Here is a 20,578-nt window from a genome sequence, read left to right as displayed (position 1 = left end):
TGTTTGTAAAGTTCACATGATTTTTTTCCCTCTGCTTCTCCCCTTCCCCTCCCTTTCTGACTGCCATTTGTCTGCAGCCAATCCTATTTTTGCAGCAAGAAATTACAAATAAAGGATTCAGTTTCATCTATAGATGCCATGTGTTTATTACCCACTCACAAAGAGTATTACAGCATTTATCTGCCACAATACAGAATAAATAAAGCCACAAAAATAAAAACACATGGTTAAGTATCTGTTTCATTGAATCTACAAAGTGTGCTGTATCTACAAAAAAAATGACACGAATATTTATGGCTCAGTGATTATCAAGGAGCAGTGAACTTGGAAGAGATGAGTGCGACACCCCTAAATTTAGATCAACGGTTCTCAACCTGCGGCCCAATTAGCACACAGCTGCAGCCCAACTGTGTGCTAAAAAAAATTCAAAATGTGCCGTTCTGGTCTGGCGGGGGCAGGGCTGGCTGAGGGGGAGACTGTGTCATGCAGACTGCTGGAGTGCTCCTGCCAGCAGGGGGCAGGTGAGTGCCTCAGGGGGAGAGTGGGTCTGTGAGTAGGTTTGTGGAGGGGGCTCTGGGCAGTGAGGGGATGGGGGGCACTGGGAACTAGGGATTTGCCAGGGTGCTGCAGCACCCCCAGGTTTCAGGTGGGGCTCTGCTCTTGGCCCCCCTTCTTGGGTCCCGGCTGCCAGCCCGCACCGGGCGCTCAGCTCCTGGCCCAGTACCAGGGCTCCCAGCTGCCCGGCCCCATGCCGCGGCACTCGGGTCCCACATGGCGGGGTCTGGGTCCAGCTGCTGCCCAGCCCACACCCAGGGATCGGCTCCTGGCCCACGCTGGGCATAGGGGACTGTGGGTGGCTGGGGGGAGGGAGGGGACTGTGGTTCTCAACTTGTGGCCCACGTAACACACTGTGGGCCACATAAACAGGTTGAGAACCATTGATTCAGATGCTTATCCAAACCCCCCTTTCCTTCAGGCACACCTAGGTGATCTCTAACAATTTCACTCTAGGTCTTTACACATCACCACCTTCCTTCCAACAGTACCCACCTTCTTCCATGGTAACATGCTCTTCATTTCAAAGCTCATATGGTCTCCATGCACTTTCTAGATTTTGTCTGGCTCCTATGTCACCTGTCAAGGAATTTGCAGCACCGCTGATGGGTTCATGAGATGTGAAAGGAGACCAGGCCTAGCAGTGAAGCCAGAGAGATACTGGGTGGCTGCATTCACTCAACCCCCCTCCATCACATCCTTCAGAACCAGCATCCTTACATGAAGCCTGTTGTCCTGCTTTCCAATGTCCACAACAAAGAAACAAGGCCCTCGCCCTCCCTCCCCCACCCCTCAGGGGAACTCACAGCCATCCTGCTCTCCCACTCGCGCTGTATGCGGAGGAACAGGCCTGAAGTTCAGGTTGGTCATTTGTTGGGTTTTTTCAAAGCCCATTTAAATCTCTGCTCTGTTGCTCTAAGCTCAAGCACCAAAGAGACTTCAGGCATCTGTGTGCCTCAGCCAAGCTCTCCTACATTAAAGTCATTCGGATCAGTGAGAGGCAAGGACATTATAACCCCAAAGGGAGCTGAGAAAATTCAATTCAGAGTCATCCTGCAAGGCAGCTTTCGCTTGCACATTCTGCTCCATCGCAGTGTGTTGTAACACGTAATAAGAAGGGGAGGGAGCCTATTGGCTTATTACTTATTCCTGCCTCTCCTCCTGTCAGGGACCAGGGTGAGGCAGCAGTGGGGTCAAATACCACTGTACAGGAAGGAACTGGGAAAAGGAGTCTTAAATACAAATTATAATTACAAACAAAAATATAGGGGAAGGCATATCTCATGGACTGCTCTCCACAATGACGCCTGACCCCATATTGCCCCTGGTCGGTAAGTCATCCACACAAGTTTACTTTCCATTACAATGTGCTATGAGATGCTGTGAGACATCAGTAATATTCTGAAGAGAGTCAGTTTCATGATTCACATGAATGTGAACTCTTGATTGAACACTTTGGGCAATGTAATTTCCCACCTCTTTCCAAGGTCTGGCTTATCTGCACCCAAGGGCACAGAAGATGGCTCAGTTTTTCCTCTTTGACAGAAAATTTGTCCCGGGCAATCACATTAGTTCAACAGCCTCAAGTTCCCCATTCTCCTGTTGCACTATGCAGCCAACTCTGTTATTGAAAAGACGAGACAGACTTCCCTTCTGAGAGCTCTTGCCCGGGACAGACCGCTCCTTCTTCAGGCGATGCTTGTTTCGCTTGCAGATTCCTTGTACGTCCCAGATCCTTAGTGTGCCATCGTGGGAAGCTGTGTACAATAATTCATTGTGAATCTGGAACAATAGGGTCATACTTAATCCCATACTGCACATTTCAGAGTCACCACAATCAAAATGAAGCTTGGAAGTAAACAGGAGGTTTAGTCCTTTACATTTAAGGCCCAATTCCCCACTGCATGTCATAGCACATGGCATTCCAAGTGTTCTATTGCCCAGGTAACTGGCCATGTCAGTTTCCACAGAACATATGGAGAAATCTATACTAAAACTTGCTGATCTGGATGTTGAGTTTTTCAAAGTAAAATCCCCTCCTCACCTGAATGCAGTTGATGATGAACTTGTGTCCTCGGAAGATCCTCTGCAGGACGCCTGTCTTTGAATTGAAAGCTCGAGCGCAGGCATCACCACTTCCTGTAAACACTAACACAAAGGAGCAATGAGGCCTTTTGAGGATAGCCATGTGACCAATCATAAAGGATCAGTTATTCGAGGAAAACACTTTCTGGGCCCGATTCTCCACTTGCTCATACCAGTTTAGCTTCATGGACACCAGTAAGGTTGCTCCCAATTTAGTCCTGTGTAAATGAGAGAAGGGTCATTCTGGGATGTATTAGCAGGCGGGTTGTAAGCAAGACACAAGAAGTAATTCTTCCACTCTACTCAGCACTGATAAGGCCTCAACTGGAGTACTCCATCCAGTTCTGGGCACCACTCTTCAGGAAAGATGTGGCCAAATTGGAGAAAGTCCAGAGGAGAGCAACAAAAATGATTAAAGGGCTAGAAAACATGACCTATGAGGAAAGATTAAACAAACCCATTTTTTTTCAGTCTGGAGCAGAGAAGACTGAGAGGGGGGACATAACAGTCTTCAAGTATGTAAAAGGTTGTTATAAAGAGAAGGATGGTAAATTGTTCTCCTTAACTATTGAGGACAGGACAAGAAGTAATGGGCTTAAATTGCAATAAGGGAGATTTAGGTCAGAAATTAGGAAAAGCTTCCTAACTTTAAGGGTAGTTAAGCACTGGAACAAATTACCTAGAATCTCTATTACTGGAGGTTTTTAAGAACAGGTTGGATAAACACCTGTCAGGGATGGCCTAGATAATACCTTGGCCAGCCTCTATGCATGGTCCCTTCCAGTCCTACATTTCTATGATTCTGTGGTCTTTCCCACCATTGCTAAGAAATCTGGAACTCCAAAAGCAGAGTAGTGTAGACAATGCACCAGTAGCCACTGATGTTTTAATCGCCATGAAATATAGGCTTGCTCTGAGCAGGGTTAGATGATGTGGGGCCAGACCCTCAGCTGATGAGAGTCAGCAGAGCTCCATTGGACTTCAATGGTGCTACCTTGATTTACTGTAGCTGAGGATCTGGTCCAGAATTCCAATATACATAATCCACTGGGAGGAAGAAGTTGCTGAACACAACATGAAACAAAGGATCCTGTTTTATTAACATGGGTATCTTCCTCCAGGAGAAGCTGCCATGCAGCCCACTCAGGTTCATCCAACCAGCTACTGGCTTTACTCCTGAAACATACCCCACTCAAAAACATTTGTTCTATTTGTAAAGCAATCAGTTTGTGCTTCTGTGGCTACATTTGCTGTTCCATGCTACACACTCATTACACTCGGCCTAAATTCCTTCTAGACTTTGTTTCCCCCACACACAACACTCATTTTTCAAAGTACTGAACTCCTCCTCAAGTCTACGGTTCCTTCTCATGTTAAGTCTACCTGACCACGTTCATTGCACACATTTAGGTTTCCCTTCCTTCTCTCTGTATGTTTCCCTGTCTACACATATGCTTTGACAGTCTCTAGAGCAGACAAGATATCCTTGGTTTCATAGATTTTCCCGAAGCTTTCAATATCTTTGAACACCGTACAGTTCCAGGGGCCCATTCATTGCTGTAGTATCTTCACTAGTTTCTTCTGTTGCATCAAGCAGCGGAGGTGAATACCCTCCTGATTTTGAAAGAGAAACTGCAAACCCCAGTAATTAAGTACGAGTCTAACCCTTTCTCTCATAATATATGAAGCACGGCTTTACCACTGTTAGAATAAAGCCTGGGCTTTTCCACCAAAAAAGCTTACTATCAGCAGGTACGATTTCTCTGGGCAGAGCTATCAAACAATCCTTTTTCTTCAGCAGTGAAAATGCATCTTCAAGCAACTCTACAAATTTCCTTTCATAAGAGCAGATTTTTTCAATTTACTCTTGTAGCTTAGGATCCTTGCAAGCAATACGGCCTTTGAGTGATTTAAGTCACAGGTTAGAGTTGGTATTCCATTACAGTATAGGAGTTTATAGAAATGATTGAAAATGTCCTGTCATGTCTATATTGTATACCACATACTATAGGAACTATGGGAGGTTATTTTAAATTCAAGCATGACTAGTGATTTTGGGTGTCCAACTTGAGATACTTTAAAGGGGCCTGATTTTCAGAGGGTATATGCTCAGCACCTTTAAGGAGTTTCAGGTTGGGCACACAAAAATCACAAGACATTTTTGAACATTTCAGACTATGAACAACTAGCTATTAATACACAGAGTAAGGACCATTCCAACCAGCTTTAATGGTTGGGGAACATTCTCTTCTAATGGCACAACTTTTCTTAACTATTCCCAGCTCGTTGACTTTTCCTATAGACAGACATTTCTGAACTAAGATAGAAAATAGGTGAAATCAGTGATCCTTGTATTTCATGCCTCATCAGAAACTGCCAGTGTGGAAAGTTTTGTGAAACAGAAGGGCATCCAAGGATTCACATTCTGTCTCCAGCCACCTCACCCCTCAAAACAGATGACAAGGCATTGATTGACTACTGAAAGAGAGGAAATGGACAAACGTGGTAGTTCAGTATTATTTACTGGTACACCAAGCAACCTGTCACTATACATCTAGTGGCACAGCTTTGCAGATCTCAAATTAAGCAAGGGCAGGCTGGATCAGCAACTGGATTGCTCTTAGCGAGTACATTTTAGTTCTCTCTTTCTTTCAGGATTTGCTTTTTGACAGGTATCCTTTATTTCCCTGTGAACTGTCATTTTGCATTTAAAGAGGTTACTTATACATCAGAGCTTCAAAGGGGCAATGTCAAATCAAGTTCAGGGCAACATTTAGATTGTATATAAATAAATTGGTATCCAAACCTACCTGCAAACCCAAAAGAAACCCCTTTTTTTGGGGGGGTGGAGAAGAAGGGGTTAAAATTCAATGGAAGGAGCAGTTCTTAAACAAGATTCCCTGGCAATCTTTGCAACACAAAAACTGCAGCACAGACTCTGAGTTGACTAAATTCATTTTCATTGTCCAAGCCCAGAAACATAAGAGAGAAACAACAAGCACAATCAGTGAAAGATAAAGTGCACTGAAAAAAAATCTTGTTTTAATAATCTGTGGTGTTGTTAGTTACAGAGGCAAAGAGAAGATGCCCTGTAGTGTGGTTAGAATGCTAGCCTGGCCTTCAGGAGACATGGGTTCAAGTCCCAGCTCTGCTGTGGACTTCCTGTGGACCTTGGGCAAATTGTTTCTTGCCTCTGTTCTCCATCTGCAAAAATACTTTGCCTGGCTTGTCTTTTTTCAGCTGTAAGCTCTCTGGAGCAGGCATCGTCTCGGACTACGTATGTGTACAGTGCTGAGCGCAGTGAGGCTCTTATCTCCACTGGGCCTCTAGGCGCTACTGTAATAAAATCATATCGTAAACAAACGACTGGTTGTAAGGGGAAAGTTTCTCTTTTACAAGGTTAAAACGGTGTGTTTATCCAAACAGGTCCTTAATGTTCTTCATTGCCCACTGGATGTTCTATTTCCCAAATGGGACAAGTCAGCTGTCTCTCTTCAACACCTTTTAGCTTTTATTGTTATATTAAAAGCTAATAATACCCTTGTGAACACCTCTGTCACACTAACACCATGTTTCTCCCAGGTCTGGCTAAATATATCAATGCTGACTGCTTAGTCTCAGAGTGTGGAGTGCTATGGAAAAAGAAGGGGATGAAAGGAAAGACGGCAGAGTGTGCAAAATCTGGCAATACTGGGGTGGCAGCTTGGAAAGTTTGATTTGAACTTAGTGTGTAATCTTTCAAGTGAGCCAATGCCCATCGATTTCCCAGCTTAGCTACAGAACGGGAATTGTTTTGAGACTTTAGTCTTTCTCATGCTCTCATTAAACAAAGAAAGACCTCCCACCCCTTCACCTCTCCTGTCCTCCTCCCCAATAGGAAGTAGGAGTTACAGTAGTGGATCAGACCAGCAGTGTATATAGTTCAGTATCATGCCTCTGGGCTTGTCTACCTGAACACTTTTTAAGTGCCCAGGTACAACTATGAAATCAAGTTAGCTTACTTGATTCTGATCATGACCAACCAGCCAGTGTGGACCAAGGGAAACCATATGCAGTATCATGTCAGCTAATCATTGTTTACCTATGATCTGTATGTCTGAGCAGTTCATATTATTCTTTCCAACATGCATTACCTTGTATTTGTCAAAAGTGAATTTCACCTGCCATTGTACTGCCCTTCCACCTATAGGGATGGACAGTTAGTTCCAAATTACCCTACAACAAAGTTATTTGCAGGTGTCATCGTTGAGGCAGATGTGGAAGAGGGAGCTGAAGAGGAGAGTGCAGTGGCCTTGTGGATTGGCTCAGGAAGGGCATTTCTTCCATGTTGCCTGTATGCAAGAAGGCATGGAGACATTTACTGGGCAAATAGCACACCACGGCTATATCACTGGCAGATCAGGCCAGAGGATGACACACCACGGCTATATCACTGGCAGATCAGGCCAGAGGATGATACATAAAAAAGCTCAGGATGATGACTACCTAGGATCAGCATTATACATGAACCTGAAGCCAAGAACAAGAAGCATAAATGAGACATGCTAGAAGAGATAGCCAACAAAGGGATTCAGAGAGGGGAGAGGACATGGCCAGAAGTCTAGACTGTAAACTCTCTGAGGCAGGAACTATCTTAATTGTTAGTAGTGCCTAGCACAACGAGGCCTTGATGGGGTTCATAGGCACAAGACGTTAGTTATTTGCAGGAATCAGTGTGGGAGAGTATGGGGGTCTGAATAGGAGTTTTAGCTTTCAGGACAAAGTAGACAGAATGTTTTGGAAAGGGCCAAGTTTCACAGATATACTTTTTAGTTTGAGAACAATAAATTGTGCATTACACAAACCCAATCTCTTGCTATACCTGCATGCTCTAGTGCTAGCGGGTGCACATGAGGATGGAACCCAGCCACATCTCCAACCCACCCAGATATACTTTGAGATGTGCAGAAATAGCAGGATCCCGCCACAGCCAGGGAGTAGAAACGGCTGCATGCACCTGCACTAATGTTCTGCTTGGGAGAAGTGAAGGCACCCCGCAGAGCGAGGGCCGTACTTTGGTGCTCAATCTAGTAGCACTAGGACAGGAGGAAGAGTCAGTGAAGATTTCACAAGATCTCACTCCTCACAACTATAATGTTACCTTTATTATTCACTTTTAATCAAAGGAAAAACATCCATAAATAGCAGGGAAAATGAGACAAAATGTGGGGAAAGGCAACTTACAGATTCCTGCATGGTATTTCAAAGTGCTAACGCTGTGTTTGTGAGTCTTGTATGTTTGGACTTGCTCCCCAGTGTCTGCTAACCAGCACTTCACCGTCTTGTCTGCACTTCCCGAATACAAGTATCGATTCACCAGCTGAGGGGGAAAGAGAAAAGAACATCGGCAATAGCCTCCAGGGAAAATTCAGGGAATTGCACTCAAGTGATTCATCCTCAGTCACATCTTCCAACTGGAAAAAAAAACAATTAGCTTTTAGAGGGGGGTTTCAGCAAAACAGTTCTCTCCGAGCTGAAACAGAATTGCCGGATCCGGTATTCTTTGCACAGCCACGTCCCTCATGGGACTTCTGGGCCCTAAAAATGGTTTCCAAATTTCAAACGAGGGAGAGATTAAGGGCCAGATTCTCTTTTGGTGAAAGTGGGCACATCTCTCTTGAAGTTTATGGAGCTGCAGTAGTAGAGAGTTTGGACTAGTTTGTCAGTTTATAAAAGCACTAGACTAAAAACAATTGGTAAATACATTATGAGATCACAAATTTCAAATAAAAAAAACCCCTCAAAGAATAAATCCTAAGTGACAAAAAGGCAAATTAAATAAACCAAGTCAGAGGCTAATGGGATAACAACAGACAAGGTCGGTGTTTTGAAATACTGTGTTTTCTTTGTAACTGTTTTGGATGTTTGTTTCCAGTATTGTTCAATGATGCAATAACATTTTTAAAAATGCTGTTTTCAGACAGGATCCTAGAAGTGTTTCATAAATTATCTTAGCAATGTAGCAATTAAAACGGTTTCCAATATTATTTGAATTACAGCAATACTGCCTAGAGGCTTCAGCTGACTTCATTGTGCTAGTCACTGTAAATACATATAGTAGGAGACACTCCCTTACAGTCTAAACCGACAAGACAGGAAGGGCAGGGTTACCTCCACCAGACAGATGGGAAACAGAAGCAAAGGGAGATTAAGTGGCTTGTGCAAAATCATGTAGCAAGTCTGTGGCACAGCTGTGAATTAAACCCAGACTTCCTGAGTCATAGTCCAGTGCCTTAGCCACAAGGCCATCCTTCCTCTCATCAGCCTTCCCTAATATGGGAAAGATCTCACGGAGTTCTTCTAACATACAGATAAGGAAAATAAACCAAGACAAAACAGGCATCATTAAAATACTAAGACTGTAACCTCTTCACAGCAAGGACTCTGGTTGGGCGCTTGTCTGTAAAGCGCCTAGCACGCAGCTGGTGCTACATTAAAAAAAAAAGAAAAAAGAAAAAGAAATTTCTCTTACCAAAAGTTCCAATTCAGGTGCCAGGGTAATCACAGTTTCACATATCAGGCTTTTAAGGGCTGGTAGGAACCACCTTGGGACTGATTTAAACACGTAAAGAGGAGGGAGAAACAGGTGGCAATCGGAAGAAAAACAGAACTTGCACAAGGAATAATGGCTTATTTTCCCCTGTGAGCACACAGGTTAAAAGGCTGTCACGTCCAGAAGCAGGGCTTAAATTCAGCTGGAGGTGACTGGAGCAGAGCACCGGGAAATATTTTAAAAACTTGACTCCTGTCTGATGGTGTTCCAGTTCCCAACTGGGAGTCCAGGGTCCTCTGGGGGGGCTGTGAGCTGGTTTCAGGGGGCCCCCAAGCCCCCGGGCACCTCCCATGAGGAATGGGGGTGGGGGCTCTGGGAAATACTCTGAGAATTTAAGCCCTGTCCAGAAGATAACCCCTCGCTTGATCAAACTCCCTCTGATGTCAAGGGGAGTCCTGCATAGAGACTGACTGAACGTTATGCACTAACCCAGCTTGACATGGCCTTCACTTTTAGGCCATGTCTCTACTCCTATACTTCACCATAAAGTAAGTTATTTAAAATACCTCTCCCCGTCCTCCACCCCCTCCACACACTCCATGTGGCTATTCAGCCCTTTTGCTCACCTCTGGATTGTGCAGATAAATTTAATTTCCTTCCTGCCCCAAATCCGCTTTAGTGTCCCGAGTCAGCTCTGTACCAAAGGGGTAAATCACATCTTTACTGCTTGTACAGTATTATGAGAACCTCTAACGAAAGATACTTAAAGTGTTTACGATGGGGCTGTGCTGCACTGGACGAGAGTAATGGCAAACTCACACAAAAAGGACCAAGATGCCCTTGAAGACACATGCACAAACCCCACCGAATTCAAGAGTAACTGTGCTCATGCAACTGACTGCAGGCAGAACTTGGTACACAGGACCTCTTCCAAGGCCATGTCTCAGAAGCTCATAAAACACACAATTGCCCCAAAACTAGGAGCTTGAAATTTCACATCTCATTAAATTTCTGATGCATCAGCAGTGGCACTACTGTTACATCTCAAGAAGGGAAGCGAGGGAGCGACCTGCTGTATAAACACAGATTTTGAGCTACACAAATAGCCTGACAGAGCTAATCTGACCCCTAACCTTAAAACCCAACCTAAGTGGGCATGGAAAACATTGTCGCATTCCACTGCTAATTGGAAAAGGTTGGCTGGAGTTGGGATCCTGCTGGATTGTTCTTGGCCAACTCATGGTATTTCTGTTCCAAACATCTTACAAGCAGCAGAATCTACTCAACAAGAACGAACACTAAGTTACAGCCTCTTACAGGTGCATGCCACTTTGCATTAATGGTACATTAGGTTATAGTGCTTAAGCTCTCCATTTAAGCGGCTGTGAAAACATTTAAGTCAAACAAAATAACAGCTACGGGTCTTGGTTTGCTCTCCATCTTTATTTCTCTGCTAGAAATACAATGTGGCAAATGAAGGGGGCTTAGCTGGCTAGTTAAGGGAACCCACGGTGTAACAGCAGTGAAAACTTTCCCTGAAAAGCCCTAGCTGTGATATGGAGGGATGAACTCTAAGAGTCTTTGTGAACTCTAGTTCAGTCTTTATTTAGTCTGTAGGCTCTGTGCCAAGAAGGGTACCAATTGGACTGATTTATAGGCTTTTCTATGCTTTTCACAACTACAGTGTATGGGCATAACACCAACCTAATGAAATTAGACTCAAAATACCCATACGATATAGGAAAGTATTATCAGCCTCATTTTACAGACTGGGAAATTGAAGTATCAACACGTTAAATATTTGCCATATTCTGGCAAGTCTGTGGCCGAATCAGGAACAAATCTCTCAAGTCCCAGTCCTTAACCATAACATAATCTTTCCACTCCTTTTGATGCTGTTTTTGCAATAGGAACTGAACTGAAGCCACCATCTCATTACACCTAGGGCACCTGTCAGCCATCACTTGGTGATAGCTTTCACAAACTCCCACTGGATTTGAAGCTGTAACCTATATGGCACTCTGCACCCCAAAGCACCCCATATTTACCATGGTGATGTAATTATGAGATGTTTTGTACAAAGTATGCCTTGTGAGGTATCATTCTAAAAGTCTTGATCTGCTAAACATTAATATCTTGTTGGATTGTATGTGCTATCATTGTATATGAAGTTATGAAATCTTGCTATGTGGGAGTTACTAAAGTATGACGTGAAGCTGGAAATACCCCAAACCAGCCTTTCAGGTACAACAATGGAGTAGCCAGACAGTGTTAATTTCTGTCATCAACACCCATCAAGGGAAGAATCCACTAACACAAGAACTCTGCATAAGGAAGCCTCCTCCCAGGGAGCACTGAGACAATGGAGAATGTTTGGCCAATGGAGGTCGACCCCTTCCTTCCTCCCCCGCCACCCTTCCTCATTTATAGACTTTCCAGCAAACTGGAAGAAACTATAAAAGACAGGGAGCGACATCTTGATTTGTCTTCACTCCCGCACAACTCAACAACTGAAAGAACCTATGGAAGACGAAGGACTTTGAGGGGAACCCAGGCTGAAAAGCAGATGCAGCCTGCACATCAAGACTCTGTGAGCCTGCTTGTACCATCAGTCAGGGTGAGATATTGCTGATTCAAATCCTATCCAGTTTGTATGAGACTTAGAGTGCGATTGTTTGATTTCCTAAGTAACCTGCTTGCTTGATCTGTTTGCTATCACTTATAATCATTTAAAATCTATCTTTCTATAGTTAATAAACCTGTTTTATGTTTTATCTTAACTAGGGTGGTTTTGAGTGAAGTGTTTGGGAATCTTAGCTCTGTTAACAAAGGCTGGGGCATATCTTCCCCACAGCGAGGGGGGGGGAACAGACTAATTAATGAGTTTGCACTGTACAGATACCTGTGCAGTGCAAGATGGTCTAATTCTGTGTTTATGCTCCAATAGGAGTGCAATGCTGGGGAGCTGGGAAATTGGCTGGTGCCTCCATTGTTGGTCCATGAGTGGCTTAGGTAAAGCACTCAGGTAACTTAGTGGGGTGTGTGGTGCCACCTGCTGTCGTGTCGGGTGATAACAGGGCCCAGAGGGACTGGCTGTGTCTCGCCAGCAGCGCAGGGGAGAGGCCAACCCAGCTGAATAGTTAGGGGAGCACAGCGGTTCCAACAGCTTCCCGGCTTCACCCTGGGGATACATCCCATCACAACCTAGATCTACCTATAGTACTTGTGTGGCGTCCATCCCTTTACTATCTGAGTGTCTCTCAACAGTCCTGTGAGGCAAGGAATTAATAATATCCCCATTTTATAGATGGGGAATTAGGGAAGAGAAATTAAATGATCTGCCCAAGATCATACAGGAAGTTTATGGTGAAGCAGGGAACTGTACGTGGGTCTCAAGTCTCAGGCTAGCACCCTAATCACTAGACCATTCATCCTAGATGTGAAAGATTCCATATATCATTACCAACTCTTGACTTATCCAATCCTGTTCCTTTATTAAAGCAAAATCTATTTTCATACAAAAACAAACCATACAGACCAAAGAGAGTGAACTTTAGGGTGACCAGATGTCCCTAGTTTATAGGGACAGTCTCGATATTTGGGGCTTTTTCTTATATAGGCACCTATTACCTCCCACCCCCGTCCTGATTTTTCACACTTGCTGTCTGGTCACGCTAGTGAACTTTCTAGTTTAGTAAGGCCTCACCCATTTGTTTTTCCAGAGTAATATTTGTTTACAGGGTATAAAATATGGAATAAAATACTTTAGGCAATCTCCTAAAAAATTCGTTTGGCTAATGAAATGGAAAAATGACTGCAGTCTCAGGCTTGAGATATGCATTGTATGATATAGACTATCAAGTACGCAAAATCCTAAATTAGGTCTTCACTACAAAATGTCAAATATTCTAATTTTTAATTTATATTTGTTTCATTACAAAGATACAGATGCCTTATGCTGACAAGAGTGCAAATTAATTTTCCGTGATTTAGGTGGGGGAGGGGAAAAAACGAGAAACTTTACACAACAGCTTTTTTAAATATACCCAGGTCTGTCAACTCCTGATTTATAAGTGATCAGAAGATACAATTACAAATTCTAATCTGCCACTGCCTGGAGAAGCAGCGATATCCTCAGAGCTGTACTTTCCTTGGCTGACTTTGGAGAAGCTTTGTTCGCTTTGGCCAATTTCCCAAGAGAGCTCCTGTTGGGGAAAAGCATGGCAAACCACGGAGACTTCTAATAGATTAGAGAGCACAGGCTGAGATTTGCAGCTCCAATATCAATGAGAAAAGTGGACACTAAAGTGCGTCATTCAAAGGGGTCTAAACATTTGAAAGCTAATTAGCTAAAAAAAGGAGATGGCAACCAGCTGCCTGGTTTTAAAGCATTATTTACAAATGAATTATATAGAGTGGCTTTCACTGCACAGCTGCCCAGAACTCCGACCTGTTCACTCGCCCCATTGCTGAGAGAGACTTCTCCTCTGCACTCTGTGCTAGCTGAAACACTAGCTCTCACCTACAACAGAAGAATAAAACAAATTTGAGCATACAGGCCACACCATTTGAGATATACTATTGCATGAGAAATTTCAGGCAGACCAGTTTGGCACTAGCAAAATTAGGGCAGGAGCAAAACAGATCATAATGGTAAAATTGTTACAGCTTTAGCTATGGTGAGGTCATCTTCCGGATGGCTCTGCTCTTGGTTTGGGCCTCTAAAACACTATTTTAATACAAACACTACATGAATAACAATGTTCTCATCCAGGCAGCTCTCAAGACTGAAGTGGGCAGTAATAGCTTAATGCTCAGCAGTTTGGTGGATCTGAATATGCTGCTGCTCAAGATTTCCCTTCTCTTTGTATGACGGCCAAAAATATCTGCAATACAACTGCCTGGCTGATACTTATGCCATGGTTCACAGACATGCGCTTTCCTCTTACAGGCACATCTCTGCCAGAGGAGAACAAGTTCACTTCTCAGCCCTCCAATCAGATCTGGACAAACATTATTGGTGTCAGTGCATCCATGCACATTCCCAGCCACTCCTGTGTCTCTTCGCTTACCAAATTCCCAATTATCTGCTTACTCACCACATCAATGGGCTGCATTCCCACAACTTTTCAGGGGGAGACTCATTTAAATTGAGCTTGCCAAATACAGAATCACTAATGGGACCAGTTCCTGAGGTCCAACTATGCGAGCTTTCAGCTGAGCTGGCCTTTCAAGATCCTATTCCAACCACATTCGTTTTAATGAGCAAAAAAAAAAAATCTGCAGACAAGAGGTTGTTTTCTGACAATCAGACCATAGTTCTTATGCTGGCTGGATTCTCAGAAAAAAAAAAACAGTCCAACTCCTCCACTGCAGCTTGATCTCTTGGATTGGTGCTGAAACTACGCTTCTCTAGTACCCCCAGGTACTGTACAAAAGTACATTACTCTGATTTATATGTGCATCACCTGACTAGTTATAAAATAAATACTAAGGCAAATTACAAGATTTAAGAACTTTTCAAATCCAGTTAACAACTGGAACAACGGGACAAGTCATTCCTCCTCTTGTGATCACACTGCGTCAGGAAATGGAGTGCAAGTGACAATTTAGTAGGTGGCACTCTTCCATCCTGAGTACTAAAATTCAATACATCTTTAGAGGGACTTGTCCTACTAAAGTGCCGTATTTTGGAAGAGACCCAAAGCTAAGTTCCTGCCTGTTTGTGGTCATGTTGCACTTTTCACCACAGTAGGAATGTTTCCTCTGGCTTCCAAGCTAAATCCCAAACTAGATAACTTCGTTCTACTAACCTATGTTTCTCATAAGAACATAGGAGATGCCACACTGGTCAGACCCAATGGTCTATCTAGCCCAGTATCCCATCTCCAACAGTAGCCAGCACCAAAGCTTCAGGGAGAGTGTACACAACAGGGCAATTTTGGACTGATCCACCCATCTTTCAGTTCTTGCTTCTGTCAGCCGGAAGTTTAGGGTCACCTCAAGCATGGAGTTGAATCCCTGACCATCTTGGCTAATAGCCATTAATGGACCTATCAGCAATGAACTTGTCTAATCCTTTTTCTAACCCAGCTATACTTTTGGCCATCACAACATCCATGGCCATGAGTTCCACCGGCTAATTGTGCATTGTGTGAAAAAACATTTCCTCTTGTTTGTATTAAACGTGCTGCCTATTAATTTCATTGGGTGATCCTTGGTTTGCATATTGTGAGAAAGGGTAAATAATACTTCTCTATTCACTTTCTCCACACCATTCATGATTTTATAGACCTCTATCATACCCCCCACCCTTAGTTATCTATTTTCTAAGCTGAACAAACCTAATCTTTTTAGTCTCTCCTCAGACAAAAGCCATTCCATATCCTTGATCATTTTTGTGGCCCTTCTCTCAACCTTTTCCAGTTCTACTATATCCTTTATGAGATGGGGCAATCAGAACTGGACACAGCATTGCAGGTGTGGGCTCACCATGGATTTATATAGTAGTATTATGATATTTTCCATCATATTATCTATCCCTTTCCTAATAGTTCCTACCCTACTGTTAGCCCTTTTGACCGCTGCTGCACATTGACTGAAGGTTTCAGAGAACTATCCACAGTGACTCCAAGATCTTTCTCGAGTGGTAAAAGCTAACCCATCATTTTATATTATATATTACTGTAGTTGGAATTATTTTTCTCCATTGTGCATTGTGCATACTTTGTCCTTATCAACATTGAATTTCATCTGCCATTTTCTTGCCCAGTCACCGAGTTTTGAGATCCACCTGTAACTCTTCACAGTCTGCTTTGGACTTAACTATCTTGAATAGTTCTGTATCATCTGCAAACTTTGCCGCTTCACTGTTCACCCCCTTTTCCCAATCATTAGAGAATATGCTGAACAGCACAGGTCCCAGTACAGATCCTTGGGAAACCCCACTGTTTACTTCTCTCCATTGTGAAAATTGATCATTTATTCCTACCCTTAGTTTATCATCTTTCAGCCAGTTACTGATCCATGAAAAGACCTTCCCTGTTGGCCCACAACGACTTAGTTTCCTTACGAGCCTTTGGTGAAGAACCTTGTCACACACTTTCTGAAAATCCAAGTACAGTATATCAACTGGATCACCCTTGTTCACATGCTTGTTGACCCCCTCAAAGAATTCTAGGAGATTGGTGAGGCATGATTTCCCTTTATAAAAGCCAGGTTGACACTTCCCCACTAAATCGTATTTATCTATGGGTCTGATAATTCTTTTCTTTAGCACAGTTTCTACCAATTTGTCTGGTACTGAAGATAGGTGTGCCAGCCTACAATTGTCAGGGTTGACACTGGAGCCCTTAAAAAAAAAAAAAAAGATCTGTGTTATCTTACCTAGCTTCCAGTCATCTCGTACAGAAGTTGATTTCAGCAATAGGTTATGTACTATGTTAGTAGTTCTGCAGTCTCATATTTGAGTTGCCTCAGAACTCTTGGGTGAATAAACATTGGGTCCTGGTGACTTGTTACATTTATCAATTTGTTCTAAAACTTCTTCTATTCACAGATAAGTATGGGATAGTACTTCAGATTTGTCACCCAAAAAGGATAGCTCTGATGTGAGTATCTCCTGCACATCATCTGCAGTGAAGACTGATGCAAAGATTACATTTAGCTTCTCTGCAATGGCCTTGTCTTCCAGGAGTGCTCCTTTAACACCTTTGTCATCCAGTGGCCTGGCTGCCTGTTCGGCATACTTAAAAATATTCTTGTTAGTTTTTATATCTTTAGAGTAAGTTGCTTCTCTGGATTGCATTTTTATACTTTTACACAGGGCCGGCTCTAGGATTTTTGCCGCCCTAAGCAAAAACAATTTTGGCCGCCCCCCGTTTTTTTCTTACCCCACCCCCGGCCCCGCCTCAACTCCGCCCCTTCCCCAAATCCCCAGCCCTGCCTCCTCCCCCCAGGCTCTCAAGCCTAGGAGGGAGGGAGGGAGAGGGAGAAGCAGCGCGCGCACCGCGGCCACTCAGGGTCTCCCCCTCCCTCCCAGGCTCTCAAACCTGGGAGGGAGGGTGAGCAGCGGCGCGCGAATCAGCTGTTTCGCGCGCCGCAGCTGCTCGGGATCTCCCCCTCCCTCCCAGGTTTGAGAGCCTGGGAGGGAGGGTGAGCAGCGGCGCGTGAATCAGCTGTTTCGCGCGCCGCGGCCACTTGGGATCTCCCCCTCCGTCCCAGGCTCTCAAACCTGGGAGGGAGGGGGAGCAGCGGCGCGCGAATCAGCTGTTTCGTGCGCCGCGGCCGCTCGGGATCTCCCCCTCCCTCCCAGGTTTGAGAGCCTGGGAGGGAGGGCGAGCAGCGGTGCGCGAGCGGCAGCAGCGGAGGTGAGCTAGGGCGGCCGGGGCACATTTTTAGGGGCAGCATGGCCGGCGCCAGAATGCCGCCCCTAGAAATGTGCTGCCCCAAGCACCAGCTTGTTTTGCTGGTGCCTAGAGCCGGCCCTGCTTTTACACTTAACCTAACGAAGTTTGTGCTCCTTCCTATTATCCTTACTAGGATTTGACTTGCAAATTTTTGCCTCTACTGGCCTCCATTACTCTGCTATTTAACCATGGTGGCATTCTTTTGGTCCTCCTACTGTCTTTTCTGATTTGTGGTATACATTTAGTCTGAGCCTCTATTAGAGTGTTTTTAAGTAGTCCAGCATGCTGCCTGCAGGCTTTTAGCCCTTGTGGCAATGCCTTTTAATTTCCATATAAGGAACATACTCATTTTTGTGTAGTTTCCCTTTTTAAAATTAAATGTTACTGTGGCAGGTTTTTTTTGTATTATCACCCCTCCAAGGATATTAAATTTAATTACATTATGGTCACTCTTACTGAGCAGTTCAGCTATACGGATCAGATCCTATGCTCCATTTAGGTGTAAATCAAGAATTGCCTCTCCCTTTGTGGGTTCCAGGACTAACTGCACCAAGAAACACTCATTTATGGTGTCTAGAAATGTTATCTGCATCATGTCCTGAGGTGACATTTACCCAGTCAATAGAAGGAAAGTTGAAGTCACCCATTATTATCGTACTTTCTGCTTTTGTAGCCTCTCTAACCTCCCTTAGCATTTCACAATCATGGATACCATCCTGGTCAGGTGCTCAGTAGTATATTCCTACTGCTACACTGTTTTTAGTCAAGTATGGAATTTTTCTATCCATAGATTCATAGATGCTAGGACTGGAAGGGACCTTGAGAGGTCATCGAGACCAGTCCCCTGCCCTCATGGCAGGACCAAATACTGTCTAGACCATCCCTGATAGACATTTATCTAACCTACTCTTAAATATCTCCAGAGATGGAGATTCCACAAGCTCCCTAGGCAATTTATTCCAGTGTTTAACCACCCTGACAGTTAGGAACTTTTTCCTAATGTCCAACCTAAACCTCCCTTGCTGCAGTTTAAGCCCATTGCTTCTTGTTCTATCCTTAGAGATAAGATGAACAAGTTTTCTCCCTCCTCCTTATGACACCCTTTTAGATACCTGAAAACTGCTATCATGTCCCCTCTCAGTCTTCTCTTTTCCAAACTAAACAAACCCAATTCTTTCAGCCTTCCTTCATAGGTCATGTTCTCGAGACTTTTAATCATTCTTGTTGCTCTTCTCTGGACCCTCTCGAATTTCTCCACATCTTTCTTGAAATGCGGTGCCCAGAACTGGACACAATACTCCAGTTGAGGACTAGATATCCTATGGTACAGTTTGTTTAAGATTTTTACTTGGGCTGTTGATTAATCACAGTTAACTCACGCGATTAACTAAAAAAATTAATCACGATTAAAAAAATTAATTACAATTAATTGCAGTTTTAATCACACGGTTAAACAATAGAATGCAATTGAAATTTATGAAATATTTTGGATGTTTTTCTACATTTTCAAATACATTGTATTCTGTGTTGTAATTGAAATCAAAGTGTATATTTTAATTACAAATATTTGCACTGTAAAAATGATAAACAAAAGAAATAGTATTTTTCAATTCACCTAATACAAGTACTGTAGTGCAATCCCTTTGTCATGAAAGTGAAACTTACAAATGTAGATATTTTTTGTTACATAACTGCACTCAAAAACAAAAACAGTGTAAAACTTTAGAGCCTACAAGTCCACTCAGTCCTATTTCTTGTTCAGCCAATCGCTCAGACAAACAAGTTTGTTTACATTTACAGGAGGTAATGCTGCCCTCTTCTTATTTACAATGTCACCAGAAAGTGAGAACAGGCATTTGCATGGCACTTTTGTAGCAGGCATTGCAAGGTATTTACATTCTAATTAATGTTGCTAAACATTCGTATGCCCCTTCATGCTTTGACCACTATTCCAGAGGACATGCTTCCATGCTGATGATGCTTGTTAAAAAAAATAACGCATTAATTAAATTAGTGACTGAACTCCTTGGGGGAGAATTGTATGTCTCCTGCTCTGTTTTACTTGCATTCTGCCATATATTTCATGTTATCGCAGTCTCGGATGATGACCCAGCACATGTTGTTCGTTTTAAGAACACTTTCTCTGCAGATTTGACAAAACACAAAGAAGGTACCAATGTGAGATTTCTAAAGATAGCTACAGCACTCGATCCAAGGTTTAAGAATCTGAAGTGCCTTCCAAATCTGAGAGGGACGAGGTGTGGAGCATGCTTTCAGAAGTCTTAAAAGAGCAACACTCCGATGCAGAAACTTGTAATCAAATATAAAAATATAAATATAAAGTGAGCACTGTTCACTGTGTTATAATTGAAATCAATATAATTGAAAATGTAGAAAACACCCAAAAATATTTAAATAAATGGTATTCTATTATTGTTTAATCATGCAGTTTTTTTAATCACTTGACACCCCTAATTTTTACTTTATTTGACTCTATGCTTTCTTTCACATATAATGCCACTCCCCCACCAGAGCAACCTCCTCTTGCAGTGTCATTTTGACAAATACCCCCTGAGGCTGTACATCAGTAGTAGATGAAGCAATCTCTGGGGACAGCTGGTAGAACATCTTGGAAATTCTCAGGTTCAGAGGTACTGTATATATTTAGGGAAGGTTGTCCAAACTGTTGTGGTAAGGAAAGCATGTATTTGGTTATGAATTGAAAATGTTCCCTTAGCCATGCCCTGACATTTTTAAATGTATAGGTCTGAATCAGCTGCATCCCTACACCCTCCCCAGCGGTCTCCAAGCAGCTGCTGTACCTTCCCTGATGCAGCCGCCACGCTGGTCGTGTGTTGCATTGCAGGGAGAGGAAAGAGTGAGTAGCTCTAGCTGCTCCACAACCTGGTTAGGTAACAGGCAATGGAAGTCTCAGAGGGAGCAGGTTGGAAGCTTGACGGGCTCTGCCTAATCCAATGAGAGCACCTAGCAAAGGACA

At 43.4% G+C, this 20,578-nt stretch overlaps 1 protein-coding gene across 1 annotated transcript in view; it reads right to left on the bottom strand.

Annotated features, from left to right (window-relative positions):
* Positions 1-2,118: 2,118 nt before the first annotated feature.
* Positions 2,119-20,578, bottom strand: part of WDR86 (WD repeat domain 86) — a 29,315-nt gene continuing 10,855 nt past the window's right edge. The window contains exons 4-6 of the mRNA XM_065400037.1: positions 7,864-7,999; positions 2,600-2,703; positions 2,119-2,337 (exon numbers count right to left, since the gene is read on the bottom strand). Coding sequence (XP_065256109.1) covers positions 2,119-2,337; positions 2,600-2,703; positions 7,864-7,999 — 459 coding nt within the window. The remainder of the gene's footprint in view (positions 2,338-2,599; positions 2,704-7,863; positions 8,000-20,578) is intronic.

The sequence above is a fragment of the Emys orbicularis genome, chromosome 2 (assembly GCF_028017835.1).
Source record: "Emys orbicularis isolate rEmyOrb1 chromosome 2, rEmyOrb1.hap1, whole genome shotgun sequence".
NCBI lineage: Eukaryota > Metazoa > Chordata > Testudines > Emydidae > Emys > Emys orbicularis.
Note: the sequence above shows the minus strand (reverse complement) of the source record. Positions and strands in the feature narration are given on the sequence as shown.